The sequence below is a fragment of the Cuculus canorus genome, chromosome 5 (genome assembly GCF_017976375.1).
Source record: "Cuculus canorus isolate bCucCan1 chromosome 5, bCucCan1.pri, whole genome shotgun sequence".
Lineage (NCBI taxonomy): Eukaryota > Metazoa > Chordata > Aves > Cuculiformes > Cuculidae > Cuculus > Cuculus canorus.
In genome coordinates, this window is record NC_071405.1 from 55,631,462 (window position 1) to 55,651,492 (window position 20,031).

Here is a 20,031-nt window from a genome sequence, read left to right on the forward strand (position 1 = left end):
AACCAAGCAGTCCACATCTGGATAGAAAATAAAAGCAGTGGACTCAGTCTATGCATCTAACCTCTGCAATTCAACAAATAACTAGCTTATCTTCTGTGCTCTACTTAAGCCTTGCAGTAATTCTTTTGGATGGGTATTACTCTCTGTACAGGAAAAGAGTGTACTCTCAAAAATAGACCATGACATCAGTGAAGAGTGAACAATTTATTAGATAAAATACTTGAGAGAAGGGGCATTAAATCAAATTATTGGAGATCAACCTATTTTTTTTTTTTTTTGCAGCATTTCTCTTGCCATTTAGTAGGCCAAGACTAAGGCGAAGAAGTCATTTGCTACTAAAGCCAGCTTTACACAGGAGGACACCAACTTGGAATTGTAACTTATTGCAACCAGATAATACTTCGATTACATTTTTCCTCACATTCTTTACACGTGTATATGGTCAAGTGCCCTCCTTACAACTGCAGGCTGTTGGGGAAACTTCTGTAGCAAATTAATATTATTGGCTCTCTTAGGTATGCCGTCGTATTATAGATATGGCTAGCTTGACTCAGACTTGGCCAAGAAGGAATGATCTTGTAATTGTATACAGCAACATTTTTCTTTACTTCGTGCCACAATCCAGTGGGTTGAAAGGACATTTGCGAAACCAGGGCAACACCATGTGTGGCGCACAGTAGAACGTAGGTTATACCAAATGCTTAGACAGATAAACTAATCACCATTTCTTGCCCAGCCTTATGAGCACACTTTTCCTAATGTATGATATCGCAAGAACAGGAAGTTCACCAAAACAGTAACAAAACACTGAAACCTGCCACAGAAATGCTTTAACGTGTTGCTGTTTCCAAAAATAATACTGCAGCATGCTTTGCACCATCAGTAGTACTTTAGTTTCTCTTATCTACCCATTCAAAGGAATTAAGTTCTACAGTTTCCCTCCAGATATCTTTTATGGGATACACAAAATTAGCATTTTTAAATTAGTCATCAAGAGAATTCTTAGGTTTTATGAGAGCAGAACTTAGATAATTAGGACAAGAGGTGAAACAGAAAGTTAAAAAGAATATTTTGCCTAATTTGGATGAAATGTTTTATGTCCAGAAACAAACTTATGATTGGCACTTTCTTGTAATTTTTTTGTTACAGTAGTCAACACAGGATAATACCAAGCTGTAAGAGGCTAATAAAACAATCAGTAGAAAATAAAAAACCCCCACAGATTTACTCACTTGATAATTATGAGGGTTAACACTTCTCTCCTTGCTGGATACAGCATTTGTTTTCAGATAAGGATTGACAAACTAGGCCTTGGGGGCTCACTAATACCAACTTTTATTTACTTCTTCCTATTGATTCCTTGTCTCATGATCTATAGTTAACAGCATTTCAATCCAAAGTTTTGGATCCTGCTGACACATACTACTTACTGTGGATTGGATACAACAGCAACTCTGGCTCTGAAAAGAAAGAAATAAAATTACAAAGATCAATTTTCTGTCTAATTAATCATCCTGGAAGAGAAGCATGCTTGTCTTTTGATTTCTTGAAGAAAGAATAGTTAAAAATGTACTTGCTACTTGGGCATTAAGAATCTCTGCGTGATTTTAAGTCTTGAATTTTTTCCTGCCATTCCCTTGTAATTGCATCTGGTTAGACAAGGGTTTATCTGAATTTGGAACATTGTCATAAATGGTGATAAATGTATTTTATTATCTCATGTGAGAATTGAGAAGTAGGCTTATTTACAAGGGTGACAGAAAACAGTCATTCTTCAATGGTATTTGTTAGCCTGGTTTCACTGCTGATCTTATAAAGCTCGTCAGGAGGTTGTTCTAGATTGCTTTTTATTACAGCGAGTGGTATTTGACATCTGCAGGACTCTATGGAACACGTTGCCATCACATTAGTATCTGATGGCAGTTTATCTGCTATTTGCACAGTTTTCAAACAAACTTCTAAACAAGAGCCAGATCTTTTCACAGACCACACTCTCTTTCTAACAGAAAAGTCACACCAGATTCAGCCTTGCACGTCAAGAGATCCCAATGAAATCATTCTGTGAAATTCAATCCTGTAAATTACTCCTCCTCCCAACTGGAATACAGCCTTTAAAAACAGCAAGGAAAATGTGCCTATTATCTAGAGTTCCAGCACAGATCATGCATGGATTTACCAGCAGGAAGGCAACATCACAGGAGACCTTCTCTCCCTGCTGTGCTGCCAGGTTCACTGCTCACAGCACATCTTGCAGCCTCAGCTGTGTGCCAGGGTACTGCCTGCATCCACCTTTTTCACAGCCACGGCACCAAACACACTCCCAGATCCACCTGTCCTTTGGGGATACACCCTGCCCCACTTTTTGTGGGGCAAACCATTTCCTCTCTCTCTCTCTCTCTGTGGAAGAACATACTTCTTGCCCTCACAAACCAAGAAAGGGGAAGAAAGGCTTGGATTTTGGTGGTGGTGGGGTTTGCAGCTATCCCTATGACGAATATAAGTCTCCATAGTACTCCACAGCACTGCTTAGAGAGAGATCAATTCACTGGGTGGAGGATGCTAATTACTAATCTGCACACAGCTGAACCACAGAGCTCACAGTCCTATTAATCCTACCCTTGCATTTTGTCTTAGCTGCTTGCTGCACCTTTTGAGTATGTAAGCTTTTTCTGTACGCTTTCTGAGCCCTGTGGTTTTCTCAAGACAAAATAAGCAGACCAAAGCAAGATTCGCCCTGAAGAAGAGCACTTACATAAGTTTCTCATTATCAGGGAGTGCTGAAAGGGGAAAACCATTTAAAATAGATCCAAGCAGACAAAGAAGTCCCATGACAGCTGAGGAAAAAAAAGAATTCTTACCAACTTGTTGATAGCAACCTTCTGTAAGTTGCTGTTAGAACAACAGCATCTTCAACTTCAGTCCTTTTCTTTCTTTCTCTAGAAATCATCTCTGATGATTTCATCATCAGCTTCTGCTGTTTGTTTTTAGCAGCTATGTGGGCCCCAGTCTCACTATTCTAACCTCTCGCAGCTGCTTCGGTGTGGATGAAAAAAGCAATTGGAACGGCTTAGCAGTCCTGTTGCTAGAGACAGTGCAGTTTTAGGATGAATTTTCCTCCTTAAGACAGTTCTGTTGGTGTTTCTTACAAGAAACTTGTGACGGCATTGTCCACTTTCACATTACAGGACCTAATTGTGTGAACGTGTCCATGTAGAAATCACACAGAGAAGCGTCATCAGTGTGCCATTGACCACAACTTCTCTCTGAAAATGAAGAATTTGCTAGCATTGCTAGTACAAGAGTAATCTAAAAACACCATGGAGATGAAACATAATAAACAAGGCTAAAATTAGATTACCCAAACACCCAGCAGACAGTATTTTAGCAGCATTTATTCCACATTCTTTAAAGTACAGCACAGCAATGCCTCACTGTAAGAAATTTCTACCAATAATTCAGAATGCCACTAGGATAAATTCCTATTTAAGGTCTTTGTTCACTGTTAAGGTCTCTGTCTGAAGTATGAAGCTCCCATAGCACGCAAACGAGTCCCCAAGACTATCTTCTTAATTTTAAAAATTCCTCTCTCTTATGGCTCTTTTTAGCCATTTTTTTCTAAGGAAGTTAAGCCTTTGGAGTTGGTCAGTCTTTGTCTAGGAGAGGGTTTCAGTTTAAAGTATGTTGTCAGATGTAGAATTATAAAAAATATTCAATGCCTACCACTTTCAGGGTAATGAAAAGAGACCAAAATAAGGAACCCAAGGAGGAAATGTGGGCAGAATTTGGAGAATAATCTTAAGATGGCTGGCTTATCAACAGGGAACTGTGGAAATTTGTAGAACAACTGGTAGCACTGCAGGGCCACAATGTTGTAGGGGATATGTCACGATTTCATGCAAGTAGATTTCATAAAAGTACCAGGGTCTGCTTGGGCAGGTTAGTTGAGAGGCCCTGCAGACTTTGGCAGTTTTCCTAGTTCTTTCTTGGATTTCAGCTTCATTCTGAATCAACAGAAAACTAACTTAATGTTTCTGTCTGATTTCAACTCCTTTGCTAACTGTGTAAGTAAGACTCCTCACTGAATACAGCCTTGTCTGAAGTGGAATATGGCAGTGACTGTGTGCTTTAGTGGGAGGTGTGAAGAATAATTTTGACATTCAAGACTATTGGAAACAGTATGTAATTCATTGCCTTGAGATGGAATGTGGCCATAGTCAACAACCTGAATTTGAGAAAAGAACTGCAGAATTTCAGTTTTAAATCCCTTTTGGAAGGTAGCATCTCTAGTCACACGCTGCTTCAGCACCAATATAGGTCGGTCACAGCAGAAGCAGCGCTATTTTTTAAGCAACCAATGTTTAAATTCCCAGAGATGTTTTATGATTTATACTGGCAAGAAATCTCAGCTGCCTCACAAGAACTGCCCCTTCCATGTATTCCTTCTGTTCTCTGGAGGTCTCTCAGATAAATACCGAACAGGTCAGACCTGCTTAGCATATAAGATCTGATGAAATCATGCCCTGAGGTGTTGTGGCTACTATTTTTGTATTTGCTTGAATTGGCAGTGCCTGAAGGTACAGTTGACAGATTTCAGAATGTGAAAATGATTAATCTGGGGGGAGTGCCCTGAAACATTGCCATTTTATGGCAGATCTAAAGTAACTTGGATTCCAGCAACCCTTTAAAGAGTTATTTAAAAAGAAAATCTTTATGAGCTACCCAGCGAGTAACATTCCAGGAATCACAGAGGCACAGACCCAGGCTGTCCCAGACAATCTTTCCTTTTTCTGTAGGCCATATTTTCTCAAAGCACTTGCTTAAGCAAGTCATCATCCTACAGCTGTACCACCGCATGAACTAAAAGAAATCAGGCATAACTACAGCAGAATGAGGGAAGCCTGAAGGAGGTGTGATAGCAGCTTTATTAGAGAGGACATATGGCTTTTAAAGAAATGGTCTTTGGCAGCCAGCTGGAGGTGGCATAGTTATTTGTCAGGAAAACAACAACAGCTACAAAGATCTTCTCCCTCCCCTGCTGGCTAAATAGATTTGTTGCATCCATTTGATGGACAACTGGTTTTAACCTACTGTCCATAAACAGTATTTCATATTAAGCTGAGTTAGGAGGAGGTTCTTACTGTAAAAGAAATCTGTAGCTGTACAGGAACACGTTCAACTCAGCCTTTTCTCACAGCCTCTATTTTCAGCTAGGTCTTTGCTGTCCCTGTGAACACAGAGCACACATATACATGTATATAGACCTATATGCTCATGCACATTTGTAGATACACCACAGGTTCTGAAACAGCATGTTTTTTTTCATGCAAATATTCTTTCAGCTGCATTACCTGACAGTCTCTAGCCTGTTTTTACGTCAGACTGCATGTCACTTTTTTCATTTATCTTTGTGTCCGTAAGTTCTGCTGTCAAAATCTTTTACCCTCATTCATACAGGTAAGGCCTGGTGATCCTTATCAACAGCAGGGGCATAGTGACACCTTATTGAATAAGGAACTATGCACAGCCAAGAAAAGCAGATTTTAAAACAAAGTCACTTTTTGCAATGTCATGTTACCTGTTAAGTGGCACTGATACTAGTGCATCTATTGGATGGAGTTCTTTTATCTGTGTATGAAAGAGACTTGCAAAGGAGGCATACATAATTACTTTGTATAGGTGTTAAAACTGTTGCAAATTGAGTGATTTACTCCAGATCCTGACATAAACCATTGACAAAGGCAGCACCCAGATCACCCAGATCCTGATCTATTAAATAGGGTAATGTTTGACATAAAGAGAATCTGTACAAACTGTGACAGGTTCTGCAGTCAGTACTAGACAGGTGAGCTATTTATGGATTCAAAGACAAGGCAATGGGGTGAAACCAAGGCTGTTCCTTCCTCTTCTGTATTTATTTATCGCATAAGATTACCAGTAGTGATAGAGTTCACGGTACTGCGGGTAGATTCATTCCAACTCTCAACCAGACAAAAAGTTTTTCTATAAACAGTGCTTGTTCATCTTTTTCTTTGATGGAAAAACCCATAGCAGATGCTCTGAGAGGATGGATCCATGGGCAGCAAAGCTTTGCAAAATTCCTTCCTGATCCCTTCCTTAGGAATGAGGGATTTTGCTTGTGGTGGAACAGCTTCATGCATCCTCCCTCAGGGCAGATTCTTAGAGAACTTTAGGCATCCAAAGGCACCTCTGTTTCCCCAGGCCTCTTGCATGGATGCCTTATGCAGCTGCTGGGCTCTGGGCTCCAGGTTTGGCTCAAGAACACTGTTTTAATAGCGTTAGTTTATTACATTAGTGCATTCTTTACCAGTCCACAGCATGGAAAGGTATACTTAGCCCCTTGGGAAATCTTTGATGGATTAAGCAACAAAAATTATCAGGGAGAAAACTGTTAGAGAGCAAAAGAATTAGATATAGGTGTATGATGCTAGTGACAGTCATATTTCTGACAACATATGCTAGAGAAACATATAATCGTCATTTTTTCATAGGTCTTCCCAGAACAATGAAGGCTGCAAAATGGCCTGGAAACACTTTTTCTGGAAATAAACAATGGAAATGATCTAACATTAAAAATAACCCTAAAGGCAAAAAATCAGAACTGAGTTTGAAACAAAGGAAGGGTGGAGTGAGCAACTCTCTTAGAGAGATTTCTACTCTGCTTCATGCTGCGTATAGAACCCAGAGAAGCCAGGAATGATTGCATCAGAAACATGAAAGCTATAAGCCTATAGCTGTTATATGCAGTGTTCTAAACATTATAGAAATTAGTGAACCTATTACCAAATTTGCAGCTTTTAAAATTAGATTTGGAGTGATTTATCTTTTTGTCATTGTTTCAGCATGTGACATGACGTGAATAAAGGAGGTTTTGTTGCAAGAAGTATTTTAACCACAAAAAGCTATTTTGCAGTAGAAGATGTACTTCCAAGATTTAATTTAATACCAAGTGTTACACAAATCATATGAAAAACAGTCTTACTGCGGTAACAGCAGAATTAAGCACAGGTGGCCGAGGTATTTTGACTCTTGGACTCAATTTTGAACTTCTGGTACACACTGCTGCTTCACAGATAGTTGGTAGCATAACAACTAAATGCTTTTTCGTAAATCTTCAGATGACATACGTTGGAAAACAAGCAGAACATTTAAAAAAATAAAAAAACAGAACAGAAGTCAAAGCTTCAGGCATTATATCACAAGCTATATATTGAAAAGCATGTTTATTTAACTGTTACTTCAACTGACATCAGGAAAACCGCACACAACTAGATTTTTATTTAACACAGAAAGTCTGTAGGATCTGAGCCTTACAAGCAGAGAGTTCAGAGCTTATAAAAATCCAACTTTTCACTAGCCTCCCTTCTGCCTTATTCCTTGCAATAGATCTAAACAACACATACTTTCTCAGAAAGACTGCTATGTGCTTGGCAGGCTGGATAGGAGCTTCTGTCGGATGCTATTCTCACTAGCTAATTGCATCTCCTGGTTCTATGAATCTCATCATCTCATAAACTTTGAGACAAGTGCTTAAGTTGTCAGATTTTCTCCTAAGTACAACAGAGAAATTACGAGGGACTGAGTTTAATGGGGTGATAGAAGAATGTCAGTTCCAGTCTTAAAGTGTTTAGTACGAAGTCTCCAGAAAATCCTTCAAATTCAGCTACCTAGATTGACCTTCAAAGAAATTCAGTAGGAGGTGGCTGCACAGGCAGCACATGTGGACTTGTGTAGTCTGCAGGAGAAGGAGACTGCAATACTGGAAGCTTATCCTTGATAACACCTCATCCTTTTCCCACTGGCAAGATAGCAATAGCCATTGTTTTTGTGATCCACCTTTCTTTCTAATGCTCTCTATCCAAAATGAGGGTAGAAGTGTGCTGAGAGTTAGTCTCTGTGGATACAAACCTGGAAACTGTCATGTTCTCTGAATTGGCTGATAGCAGAGCAGAGGAAAAAGCCAGGAGTCCTTGATGTACATGTACAGTTACATTTGAATTAAGATTAACTTAAGTGACATTTAATTAACCTGCTTCCCCCTGCTGTGCAGTTTTTAAGAAAAAGAAACAAGATTACCTCCCAAAAGCACGTGTTTCTTCTTTCTCACTCTTAGAGCACCTCAGGATTCATAATGGCATACTTAAGTCCCATAGCAGATTAAAAAGGGTAAACTGCAGGGAGAACAGGAAAGAACTGAAATCAATCAGAGGACAACAGGAGTTGTTCTGAGGGGGGAAGCTGAAGGAAAAGTATGGTAAGAGCAGTACAAATCATGGACCATGAGAAAGGGTCTTCCAAGGAGGAGCTGAATGTGATCTACCGGAGCCTGTGGACCTTTCAGACCTCCTTGTGGAGGCTGGGTTCAGTGATGTTGTTCATAATAAAATGCAGGTAAAGAAAGTTTATGCTTTTACTGAGGGCAGCTGTGACATCGTTTCTCTTATATGCCAGGAGATGACTAGGTACAGTTCTATTTTCAGTGCTATATATCCCTGGCTGGGCTTACTGGCTGTGAGATGTAAATGGGGCCTGGCAAACTCCTTCCTGGATGGGTGAGAACTCGACCAGATGAAGTGCTCATGAGTGAGATGACTCACACTACCTCATTCCTTCACTGTTACGCAACTTACTTTTTTTCCAGTGTAAGGTTTTCTTCCACATTCTTTCTGTAATTTTTTTTTTCCTTTTCAGTAAAAGTGCCTGCCTTTGTCACGATTTCACCCAGAAATGGGCAGGGAATTCAATAACGCAACCTGGCAGGGTATCAAAGGTCCATTTTCTCAAGGGGAACAGGAAAAGGTAATAATGGTTTGAGGGAACTGGAAAACAAATGTGTCCTATGCAGACTACAATTGTTTCATCTAAGTGAATAAAAACAATGAGCTTTGAGCCCTGAGGAAACGGCGTGCTGCTCCAGCGGGACCAAAAATAACCTGAGCGAGAATCTCTTCATTGTTGACCTCGGAATGGAAAAAGAATTCGTGGTCCCAAGGCGGGGATGGCTGGGGCAGGCAGGGGCATGACTGCTCGCAGGCTCCTGGCGCCCCCGGGTGGCACTGTGGGTGCCCCCTCCCAGGGCTCCATCATCAAGGATGACCAAGGCGCGAAGGTGACTGTAAATGTCACCTTCTGTGTCTCCAGTGCGGGTCCGAGGAGAAGAGAGGCTGCCCAGCTGCTGCTCCTCGGCATGGGTAGCGTTCCTCTGGCACACCCATGATAAGACCTGCTTCTTAGGCAACTTCTCTTGAGTTTCCCTTTTATTATCCACATCAAGAAATAGTGACAGTGTTTTAAGGATGGTTATCTTCTACTAGGGTTAAGTAGGCAAAACAAATCGTATGCTGTAATTGGTTAGAAAGGAAGCATAATTCTTCACCATGGTGAAGGCTATGCTATACTAGAAAGGATGAGGTAACTGTGTGAAAATGAGGAAATTAACTTTTTGTAGCCATCAAAATAGTCTCCCTGTAACATATTTTATATGAACACACATTTGAAATATCACAGCCAAATAGCATACTAGGTTTTTCTGAAGTTTATTAGGAAATGGTCAGCTCTGTTAGATGTTTCAATCCCCTAACTGTCCATGGGAGGTGCTCGTTTGTGTTACAGGCTTCAGTCCTTTTAGACTCACGTAGGAACACCATAAGAGTCTAATAAGAGTAGACACTGTTGTGAAGTAATTGGAAAGGCATGAATTTCAGGTAAATGCTTAATGAGCATTAAAGCTGTGAGTGAATTATGTAGCTCATTCTGTTGAGTGCCGATTCATAGTTACCCTGTTCCCCATTAGCTTCACACGAGTTACACAAGAAGAGATATTTTACAAAATCTGAGAATTGCAAAACCTGTTATTGCAACTCTTTTTTTCAAATCCCCTCTTCCAGTAAGCCAAGTGTCTTGCTTGTTTAGAATTCAAGGGTCAAAGCTGACTTCAAGAAAGGTCTGATCCTTACTTGTCTGTCGAATCATAGCTGAGACCTTTTGGGATTGAAGCTGGATCTCCCCACTTCCCAGTGACAGTAAATTTCAGATTCTACCAGCATTGGAGCAGGAAGACTTCTGCTTGAACCATATATATGCGCAGAAAGTCTGTCATTCACACACTAACAAATCTTACTCTTATAGGCCCTTTCAGCAGTGTAATTTGAAGGGAAAATACCATACCATGAGAAAGAAGGAGGCATGTTCCCTACAGAAGTTAATTATGTTTAATGCTATCTTTTGAAAACTACTCAGGTACCAATTAGAGTCAAAGACACTCAACAGTCTGCAGTCTGAGACTGATCTGTGTGGGCTAACTCCATGAATCATGCTTCCTTCATTCTACAAAAGCTTCAGCTGTACAGTGAACTGTACAGTGCCTTGACATTGTGCAGGACAAGAGCCCACCAATTAAGAGAGCCAATTAGGGAAAGAAGAAAAAAAAAAAGTAAATAGATAATGCAAATTAATTGCAGAGTTTAAGTTTTCTTGATGTGGTTGCAACAGTGTGACATTAAATCCCTGCTCAGTGGGTTGGTGTCTCTGGCTGTCTGTGGATCTGGTGCTGCCAGTACTGAGAGACAGCACTACAACAAACAGATGATGTGTCTCTCCGCCCACACTTAACTACAAGATCAAAACAGAATTAGGTCCATTTCCATGTAAGTACAAGGAAATCCCCTTCCAGTTGCCTTATGAAATATCGAATAGAGCATCATATTTGAGCTTAGTCACCAGGCAAAGTGTAGATGTTCTATAGGAAAGCCAAGACAGAAAGTTTTCAAGTAAAGAGTGATACCTTTTTTTGAAAAAGGCTCCTCTAACTAATTCTGCTAAGCATTTAAACTGTGATTGCAAATAAAAGGAGACAGCAGGCAAATGTTGCCTATTCTCACAAGACAACGTGGAAAAAACCAATTACTACTGTACTGACCTAGTTGGTCTTATTTTAGATGGAGGTTTATTATTCTGAATAGTAAGTTGACTTCCTGAATACAAATTAGAGAAAAAAAGACATCAGCCTCGATCAACACAGGGATTATTTAACTCCAAATAAAAAGGCTCTCTATTTTAAGTCCACAACTTCATAATGACAGGAGATTTAGTAGAGTTATGATTTGGGTATAAAGCTATGATTTGGATATGAATGCTGGTATTTAATTGATGTTGTGTGTCTCTGTATGTTGTAATTCTAAGGCACCACTGGAATTACGAATAAAGTTTACATCCATTTCCTATGGTTTGAGTTCAGATGCAGGATTCTTCATTTTTGTGTTATGTTTCTGAAGGTATGCAAGGCTGGCTTCAGCGACCTGAGAACTGGACCAAATGCTTTGTTTGACAACCTTAAAGCCTACACAAAACCATGGACTAGCCAGTTGTTTTCCATCTTGTTTTTGTTATTTCCAAACAAAACCTCATTGCCTCCAAACACAAGGGAGACTGGGTCATTCCTTTGGCAGAAGGCCTCAAATGGGAGCCAACGTGCCGCAAGCAGTGCAGAACACTCTGAGGGAGTGCTGCATCATATGCTGGCTGTGGCACTGAAGGGAATGGCACTGCTGCTTCATTTTTCACACAAAACATGAAAAGGAAGATCTATACAGATTTCAGAAACCCAAAGAGTTTGCTGCAGTGTCTTCGCTGAACTCCATCAGGAACATTTGCATTGCACTAATCCTGGTTCCTCTGCTCAAGTAATTTAAAGTCTTGGTCCACACACTAGCAAAACTGTGGCACAATGTCGCCACTCTGGCAGTACAGTTCTGATATTCCTCCACAGAAGCAGCAGATCAACCAAAGGCAAATTAAACAAGAGCTATAAATGTGGCTTGGATTGAGATAATTCAAAGTGTGCAAATGGTAGTCATTACTAAGCCAAAGTTAAACGTTATTTCTGTTAGCTGTGTATCTTTTAGTGTAGGCAGAAATGACATTTGAAAAACTTCCTTTGTTTTATTTTTCTTATAGAGATGCTGATAAATGTATGAATGCTTAATGTTACATGTTTATACTGTGACCTGTAATAATAGTCATGTAATTGTTGCAGTATTTTATTATCAAAATAAATTCAAACTAAATTTAAAAGCTTCATCTCTCTGTAAAGTCCACTGGAAACTCACAGATTTTGGGCCAGAATTTCCTCTCTCCAGTGTTTTTTGGTCTTCTTTTATTTTCCAGGTCAACTGTTCTATGGAGAAAGAAGATATAGCCATCTGGGAGATTAGCATATATATTTTATGAAGCAGAGCAGAGCTCCCTCTGTTACTGGCTCAGATGCTAAAGACCCAGATTTACAGCCTGCCTCCTAGCCAGCACAGCACAGTACATAAAACTTCTGTTGCCAGTGGCTTACCTCTCTCCCCTGCCTGAAGAACAAACTTACACTAAAGTGATGTTGGCAAAGTGGTACTGTTCAAAAGTGGGGAAAAACAAACAAACAAACCACTGTCTGGCTTTAAAGCCATGCAAAGAGGCAATTTATAATGACAAAAAAAAAATCCATTCATCGGTAAACCTTACATTGCTTGAGGAGAGATTATAAGTGATTGATCAAACAAATCTGTCTACTGGCATGAGATACATCTCCAGAGTGGAGTATATGGTTATATCTGTGGATATAACCATGGAACAAAGCTATTAGTGAGCATTAGTCGTAGGTTAACTTAAGATGCAATATAAATTACCATGGGATGTAAAAGGAGTGAGCTGCGCTAAGCAGACGTGCCAAGGAGCATCTCCTTAATATTTTATACTTTCTTACTGTGCTGGTAAAGATGCGCTTTCATGGTAGCTATAGTTGGAAATACAGTTGTTTTCTAGTACTGCAGTGTAGTTTGACTGAGCAAGTACTTCTCCTTTCTGGACATTTCTTTTCCCAATTTTTTTTTCTTTTTTTTGGTAGCATTGTTTTTTCCCCTCACAGAACACAGAGATGAAGAGCCTAAAGTGCCAGCATTTGATATCCAGTGTAGATCTATTACTATGGACTGGCACGATGGAAAAGTTGTTATGGAGCTGCTAAGTCCAGTGCAGAGAGAAGAAAGACATCTTTGCCAGAGACAGTACTAGTTTAGTAGTATGCACAAACATCTGGAAAAGATGGGGCAAAAGCTGAGATGATCATCCTAAATTTATAGGCATAATGGAATCAAATAAGCACAATGCTTTCCACAGCTTCTTAATACAAGGGCTGGAGATAGACTGACCTTTTTGCTTATCCTCTAATAATTCATTGTTTTGTTAAAATGTAGATGCAAAAATGAGTCTGAATTAGAGTCCTTGGTCCAAAGTTGCCAGTTCGGAGGAATTTTGAAGTACATTCAGAGCATCATCTGCATTTTGCAGGTTAGACTCTCTTTTTCAAACATATTATAACAAAATGTATATCCAAACTTTGGGAAGCACTGAGTATATATTCAGATATAGAGTTGGAGAACTGGTCTGTTATATCTAGCATTTAATACCCATTATAGACCTGCTGAATAATAATCGGAACATGTACAGTCTTACTAGAAAATGCATGATAAAAAGCCTCCAGTATAGCGTTTAGGCTATATGTTCACCAGAAAGACACGCACCATTTCAGAAATCTTTCTGTATCTTGCAAACGCTAAAATGTCATCTTTCTCAGACTGCATGCAGACAGTGTTTAACATTCGTTTCTTCTGCCTTTTTCCCATAAATGAAATATGAACTTAATATTTCCTAGCTCTTCTATTTACCTTGACCCTAAGGACAGCTTTCCTAATCTGGCCATTTTTTTAAATTCACAAGCCAGTCTCTGACTGGTAAAAGATGACAAGAGAACTCGGTGAGAATGGGAAAATCCTATAATGGCTCTTCAGAGCATTTCCCTCGACGCTGTCTCAGCTCCAGGCATTGCCTGCTTTGGTCTTCCTGAGCCAGTCACACAGTTTCTGTAGAAACAAACACATCATCGGTGACAAAAAAAAAGGGGGAGGACCCCCTCCACCCTCCCCCGATGTCTTTGAGAAGCGAAGCTGACTGTGTACTTCAATATCGAAGCGTTCCACAAGATGGCAGGGTTCTGCCTTGGCAGGTCACTACAGCAGCCAGCTGCAGCCTCTACACCAATCGTTTTTCTACCACCACAGTTTTCGCTGTTGGTAATATAACGCTGTACTTTAAGTCTTTCAACGTTCTATAGCAGTGATCAAAATAATTGTTAAACAGCTGAAAGACAGAAGACTTCTTCTTTCTTATGTCTCACTAGAATTTTTATATTACAACTTTTAAAGCTTAATATTCACATAAAGCATAATAATCCCCCACTATGTGAATCAGATAAATCATTTTTCCCCTAAATAAAATTAGATAGAAAAGCATGGCAGGCAGCTGAGGCCGTTTGATCCAGGGACATTAACATCTGTCCTTCAGATTCCATCTCAGTCGTCCATTATTTAAACTCAAAAAACTATGAATGCAGCTATTTGTTTCCCCTCAGCTTCATGATCAAGACAAGGTAACTTAACTCTGGGCTGTTGCTAGGTCTGCTCTTCCCTTCACCTGTCCTGTCCTACTTCCTTACGTTGCACTGGCTTTAATGGATGTGCATACGGTCCTAATGCAAGTCAGATCAACCTAAAAAGCTGATTGAAAACTTGCAGCTTTTATTTTGCAGCTTAGCTTTCAATTAGATAAATGAGCCTAAATGACTCTACAGCCGTACAGTCATTACTGCTGCAGTCAAGAAAATGGGTCAAGCATATGATAAGGGGCAGGAAAGTCCCTTTCAGCAACAGAGTAATATTGGATAAGCTCATGCTAATTGTGAACACGCATCCTTAAGCAACAAAAGAGTAGTGGAAAGAGTGCATCCTCAGCTCCACCCTCACTGTCAGGATGAGATGGAGATACAGGAGAAAATCCAAAGCTTGTTTCTTAGACAGGTTCAGTTTGAAAACTAGTGCTTCAGCATGCCCAGATCTCACATATGCCACAAGGAAATGTTAGTTCTAACCTCAACTACACATATTGTGCTCTTTCATTTATTTGTAAAATAAGGATACTAATATGATAACTCTTTCTAGGCAAGGTGTTTTCAGTTTCAGAAATAAAGGCTGTGAAGTTTGTTAAAAAAAAAGAAAGGAACCAGAAAAAGTTCTGTTCCCTGTGGGGTTCTCTGCAATACGTGTTATTAAGTTTTGGTGAGTGGATGTTTTCCCAGAAAGCGCACAAGCAAATTCAAGTACTTTACTAACAGCAAAAACGATTACAAATGCCCTTTTTAACTTAGAGCACACCATTGTTAAGATCTTCATCATTCCTTTTAAAGCCCAAACATTGGTGCTTCCTAAGCAGAGCATAGGCCTAATAGAGGGACAGATAAACAGGCAGACAAAGCCTCCCTGCTAAAAATTTAAGAACTGTTAGCAGTTACTCTGTACATAAAAAACACCCAAAGGCCTCACTAGGGAATGGAGAATTTTTAGAGATTGCATCTTCCAGAGAAGAATTGTGTAACTCCACTTACAAAACACTGAAGAAAAACTAAGCCTGAGTTCTTCTGCAAGAGGGAAGACATCATGTGTGGTCAGGGTACCTGGGATTGTCATTCAGCATCAGTGGGATTTGTTAGAATGGAGCATGAACAGAAACTTAATTTCCAGTTTTACCACTGAAAATCGAATGAAGGTCTTAAAGAAAGCTGGAGTGAAACAGAAAGAAAATCTCCCTTTTATATCAGTCAGTACAAACAGATCCTGTTCACAAGGTCTGGTATCTTCCCAAGCTGTAAAAATGCTGGTTACAGGGAGAGAAATTTTCAGAATCAACAAGGTATACACCGATTACAAGAGTGAGAAATAAAAGCCATTGTTTAATTTTTAATACAGGCATTCAGTGGAGATGCATCCATGTCAACCTTGTACAAAAATCACCGGTGTTGAAGTTTGGGCTGGCTGGGTGGAATAATCCAAAACAAGGACTTTGCTGGCCCCTGCTTCTGTTTGTTCCTGGCCCAAGTCCCTGTTCCAGGCGGCTGCCCCAGAGCTGCAAGGGTCTGTCCGGGGCTGCAGGAGGCAGAGTGGGGCAGCGGCTGGCTCCGGCAGCCCAGGAGGAGCGGAAAACACGCCCGGACAGGCAGCTCTGGCGACTGCTACAGATACCGAAAATGACAGCAAATAAAACTCTCTAAGACTCGTTTTGGCATTTTAGAAAGCAAGCATTCTTTATCAAGCCTGGGCAACATGAGGGAGTGATCTCCATCAATCACCTGCAACAAGACAAGCGCTGGTTACGGAATATATTTCCCACTTACACACATATGTATAATTTTTCCCAGAAATCTTATGCATATTCTATTAGTTTCCAAGGTCTAATTTTAATCCCAGAATCATAGAATAGTTTGGGTTGGAAGGGACCTTAAAGATCACCCAGTTCCAACCACCCTGCCATGGGCAGGGACATCTTCCTCTAGACCAGGCTGCCCAAGGCCCCATCCAGCCTGGTCTTGAACACCTCCAGGGATGGGGCATCTACAGCTTCCCTGGGCAACCTGGGCCAGTGCCTCACCACTCACACAGTGAAAAAGTTACTCCTTATACCTAGTCTAAATCTGCCCCTCTCCAGTTTATACCCATTGCCCCTAGTCCTATCACTACAAACCTTGGCAAACGGTCCCTCCACAGCTTTCCTGTAGCTCCTTCAGGTACTGCAAGGTCACTATAAGGTCTCCTCAGAGCCTTCTCTTCTTCAGGCTGAACAACCACAATTCTCAGCCTGTCCTCGTATGGAAGATGCTCCAGCTCCAGGTGATGTTATGAAACTTTGCTACAGTCAAAACTCTTGCCAATTTGAATCTGGCTCCAGTTCTCTGATTGACCTTGGTTTTAAGATAGAAAATACTGCAAAGACAGGTGATCACGGAAGAAGAGACATCTGTTCAGCACAGATTGTGCCTCACACGAGGCGCCATCGTCTTCAAAGAATGGGCCACGTCTAGGAAACAAACTGCCTAAGAAAACCATGCTCTCAGAGAAACAAAACAAACTATCAGAGGGACATTCTGTGTAACTTTCAAAAAATCACAAATGCTTAGACAAAACCTAACCACACCCTAGCCTAAATCAAAATATTCCACTAGTATCATCATCACATAGAATCATAGAATCACAGAATCATAGAATAGTTTGGGTTGGAAGGGACCTTTAAGATCACCTAGTTCCAACCCCCCTGCCATGGGCAGGGACACCTCCCACCAGATCAGGCTGCCCACGGCCCCATCCAACCTGGCCTTGAACACCTCCAGGGATGGGGCATCCATAGCTTCCCTGTGCAACCTATGTCAGTGCCTCACCACTCTCAGAGTGAAGAAATTCTTCCTTATGTCTAGCCTAAATTTGCCCCTCTCCAGTTTATATCCATTCCTCCTTGTCCTATTACTACCTACCTTTATAAACTGTCCACCCCCACTTTCTCATAGCCCCTTTCAGGTACTAGAAGGTCGCTATAAGACGTCTTTGAAGCCTTCTCTTCTCCAGGCTGAACAAGCCCAACACTCTCAGCCTGTCCTCGTAGGGAAGGTACTCCAGCCCTCTGATCATCTTTGTAGCCCTTCTGTGGACCTGTTCCAACAGTTCCATATCCTTCTTATGTTGAAGATTCCAGAACTGGACACGATACTCCAGATGGAGTCTCAGAAGAGCAGACTAGAGTAGCAGAATGACCTCCCTTAACCAGCTGGCCACGCTTCTTTTCATGCAGCCCAGGATACGGTTGGCCTTCTTGGGATGAAAGCGCACATTGCTGGCTCATGTCAAGCTTCTCATCAAATAGCACCCCCAAGTCCTTCTCTGCAGGGCTGCTCTCAATCACATTATCCCCAATCCTGTATTGAAACTGGGGATCGCCCCAATCCAGGTGTAGGACCTTTCACTTGGCCTTGCTCAACCTCATGAAATTCACACAGGCCCACTTCTCCAGTCTGTCCAGGTCCCTCTGGATGACATGCTGTCTTTACGGTGTGGCAACTGCACCACTCAGCTTGGTGTCATCTGCAAACTTGCTGAGGGTGCACTCAATCTCGCTGTCTATATCATTGATGAAGATATTAAACAGCATTGGTCCCAGTATGGACCCCTGAGGTACACCACTGGTTACAGATCTCCATGTGGACTTTTCAACATTGACCACTGCTCTCTGAATACAATCATCCAACCAATTCCTTATCCAACAAATAGTCCACCCATCAAATCTGTATCTCTCCAATATAGAGAGAAGGATGCTGTGGGGTACTGTGTTAAAGGCTTTACAGAAGTCTAGATAGATCATATCCATTGGTTTACTCGTGTCCACCGCTGTGGTTATCTCATCATAGAAAGCCACTAAGTTGGTCATACAGGATTTGCCATCCTGGCTGCCGATAATCACCTCCATGTTCTCCTCGTGCTTTAGCATGGCTTCTAGGAGGATCTGTTCCATGATCTTCTCAGGCACAGAGTTGACACTGACCAGGAAACAAACTGCCTAAGAAAACTATACTTTCAGAGAAACAAAACAGGCTATCAGAGGGACATTCTGTGTAACTTTCAAAGAACCCTTTTCAACCTGGAGAAGGCTCTGAGATCTTATAGCAACCTTCTAGTACCTAAAAACAGCCTGCAAGAAAGCTGGAGAGGGGCTATTCATAAAGGCTTGTGGTGACAGGATGAGGGGCAATGGGTATAAACTGGAGGGGGCAGATTTAGGCTTCATATAAGGAGGAATTTCTTCGCCATGAGGGTGGTGAGGCACAGGCACAGGTTGCCCAGGGAAGCTGTGGCTGCCCCATCCCTGGAGGTGTTCAAGGCCAGGTTGGATGGGGCCTCGGGCAGCCTCATCTAGTGGGATGTCCCTGCCCATGGCAGAGGATTGGAACTGGGTGACCTTTTAAGGTCCCTTCCAACCCAAACTATTCTATGATTCTATGATTCTAATCACAACGGCTCAGTACTCCAGCCTAAATCAAAATATTCCCCTTCTGGTATCCCCATGGCCCAGCCGCCCGCACCCACGGGAGCCCCAGCGCGGCCTGGCGGTTCTGGAGGACACGGAGAGCGCGGCACCCCAACAAGCCCCGCACCCCAAACCCGGGCAGGAGGCGGCAGCCCCGCCCCACATGACGTCCCGCCTCGCACAGCCAAGGAGCGGCGAGCTCGGGGCTCTTGACTGACAAGCGCCGCTCGCACCCAATGGGAGGCGGAGGCTGGCGAGACACGGGCCAATGGGATGAGGCGGCGGCGCGCGCGCGGGGCCGGGCCAGGAGGGGGGGCGCGCGCCCCTCAATCAGGTGAGGGCGGCGCTGACGGGCGGCGGCGGCGGCCAATGGCGGTGCGGGGAGTGTGTGTGTGTGGGGGAGCGGACGGACGGAGCCCACCCCTTCCCCTCCCGCCGCCGAAGCTGCCAGAGAGTCAGGTGGCTCCGGGATGCGCGGCGGCAGGCGGAGGCGGGCGGGGAGGCGGGGGGGGATGCGGCGGCTCGGCGGTGCCTGCCCTCGCCTCTCCCCGCGCTGGGCTGAGACGCCGGGGCCGCATGAACAATAGGCGGCGGCCCCGGCCCCGCCGCCCCCCGCCGCGCCCGCCGCGCCCTATGGAGCAGCCTCGCCATGGAGCCCCTCTCCGAGCTCGGCCAGGAGGGCGCGGGCGCCGCGCCGCTCTGGACCGCCGTGTTCGAGTACGAGGCTTGCGGCGAGGATGAGCTGAGCCTGCGGCCGGGGGACGTGGTGCAGGTGCTGTCCCGGGACTCGCACGTGTCCGGCGACGAGGGATGGTGGACGGGGCAGATCGACCAGCGCGTCGGCATCTTCCCCAGCAACTACGTGAGCAGCGGCGCGCAGGGGGGCGGCCCCGAGCTGCGGCCCCGCTACCCGCCGCCCCCCGCCATACAGCGTAAGGCCTGGCGCGGGGTCCCCAGGGGGGCTGGGAGGGGGCTGGGAGGGCTCGGGGGGACCCCGGCCACCTCCACCCCCATTGCCCTGGGGGTTGGGGGCAGGCAGCGACAGTGCTCGGGGGGAGCCTCTGACACCCT

The 20,031-nt window shown here is 42.9% G+C and overlaps 1 protein-coding gene across 4 annotated transcripts in view; it reads left to right on the forward strand.

Annotated features, from left to right (window-relative positions):
• The first annotated feature begins 19,441 nt into the window (after positions 1 to 19,441).
• Positions 19,442 to 20,031, forward strand: part of MAP3K9 (mitogen-activated protein kinase kinase kinase 9) — a 101,363-nt gene continuing 100,773 nt past the window's right edge. For all 4 annotated transcript variants that reach the window (XR_008449992.1, XR_008449991.1, XM_054067514.1 and 1 more), the window contains exon 1: positions 19,442 to 19,892. Coding sequence is in view for 2 of the 4 variants with exons in the window: in XM_054067514.1 (XP_053923489.1) it covers positions 19,610 to 19,892 (283 nt within the window). In the remaining 2 variants the exon portion in view is untranslated. The remainder of the gene's footprint in view (positions 19,893 to 20,031) is intronic.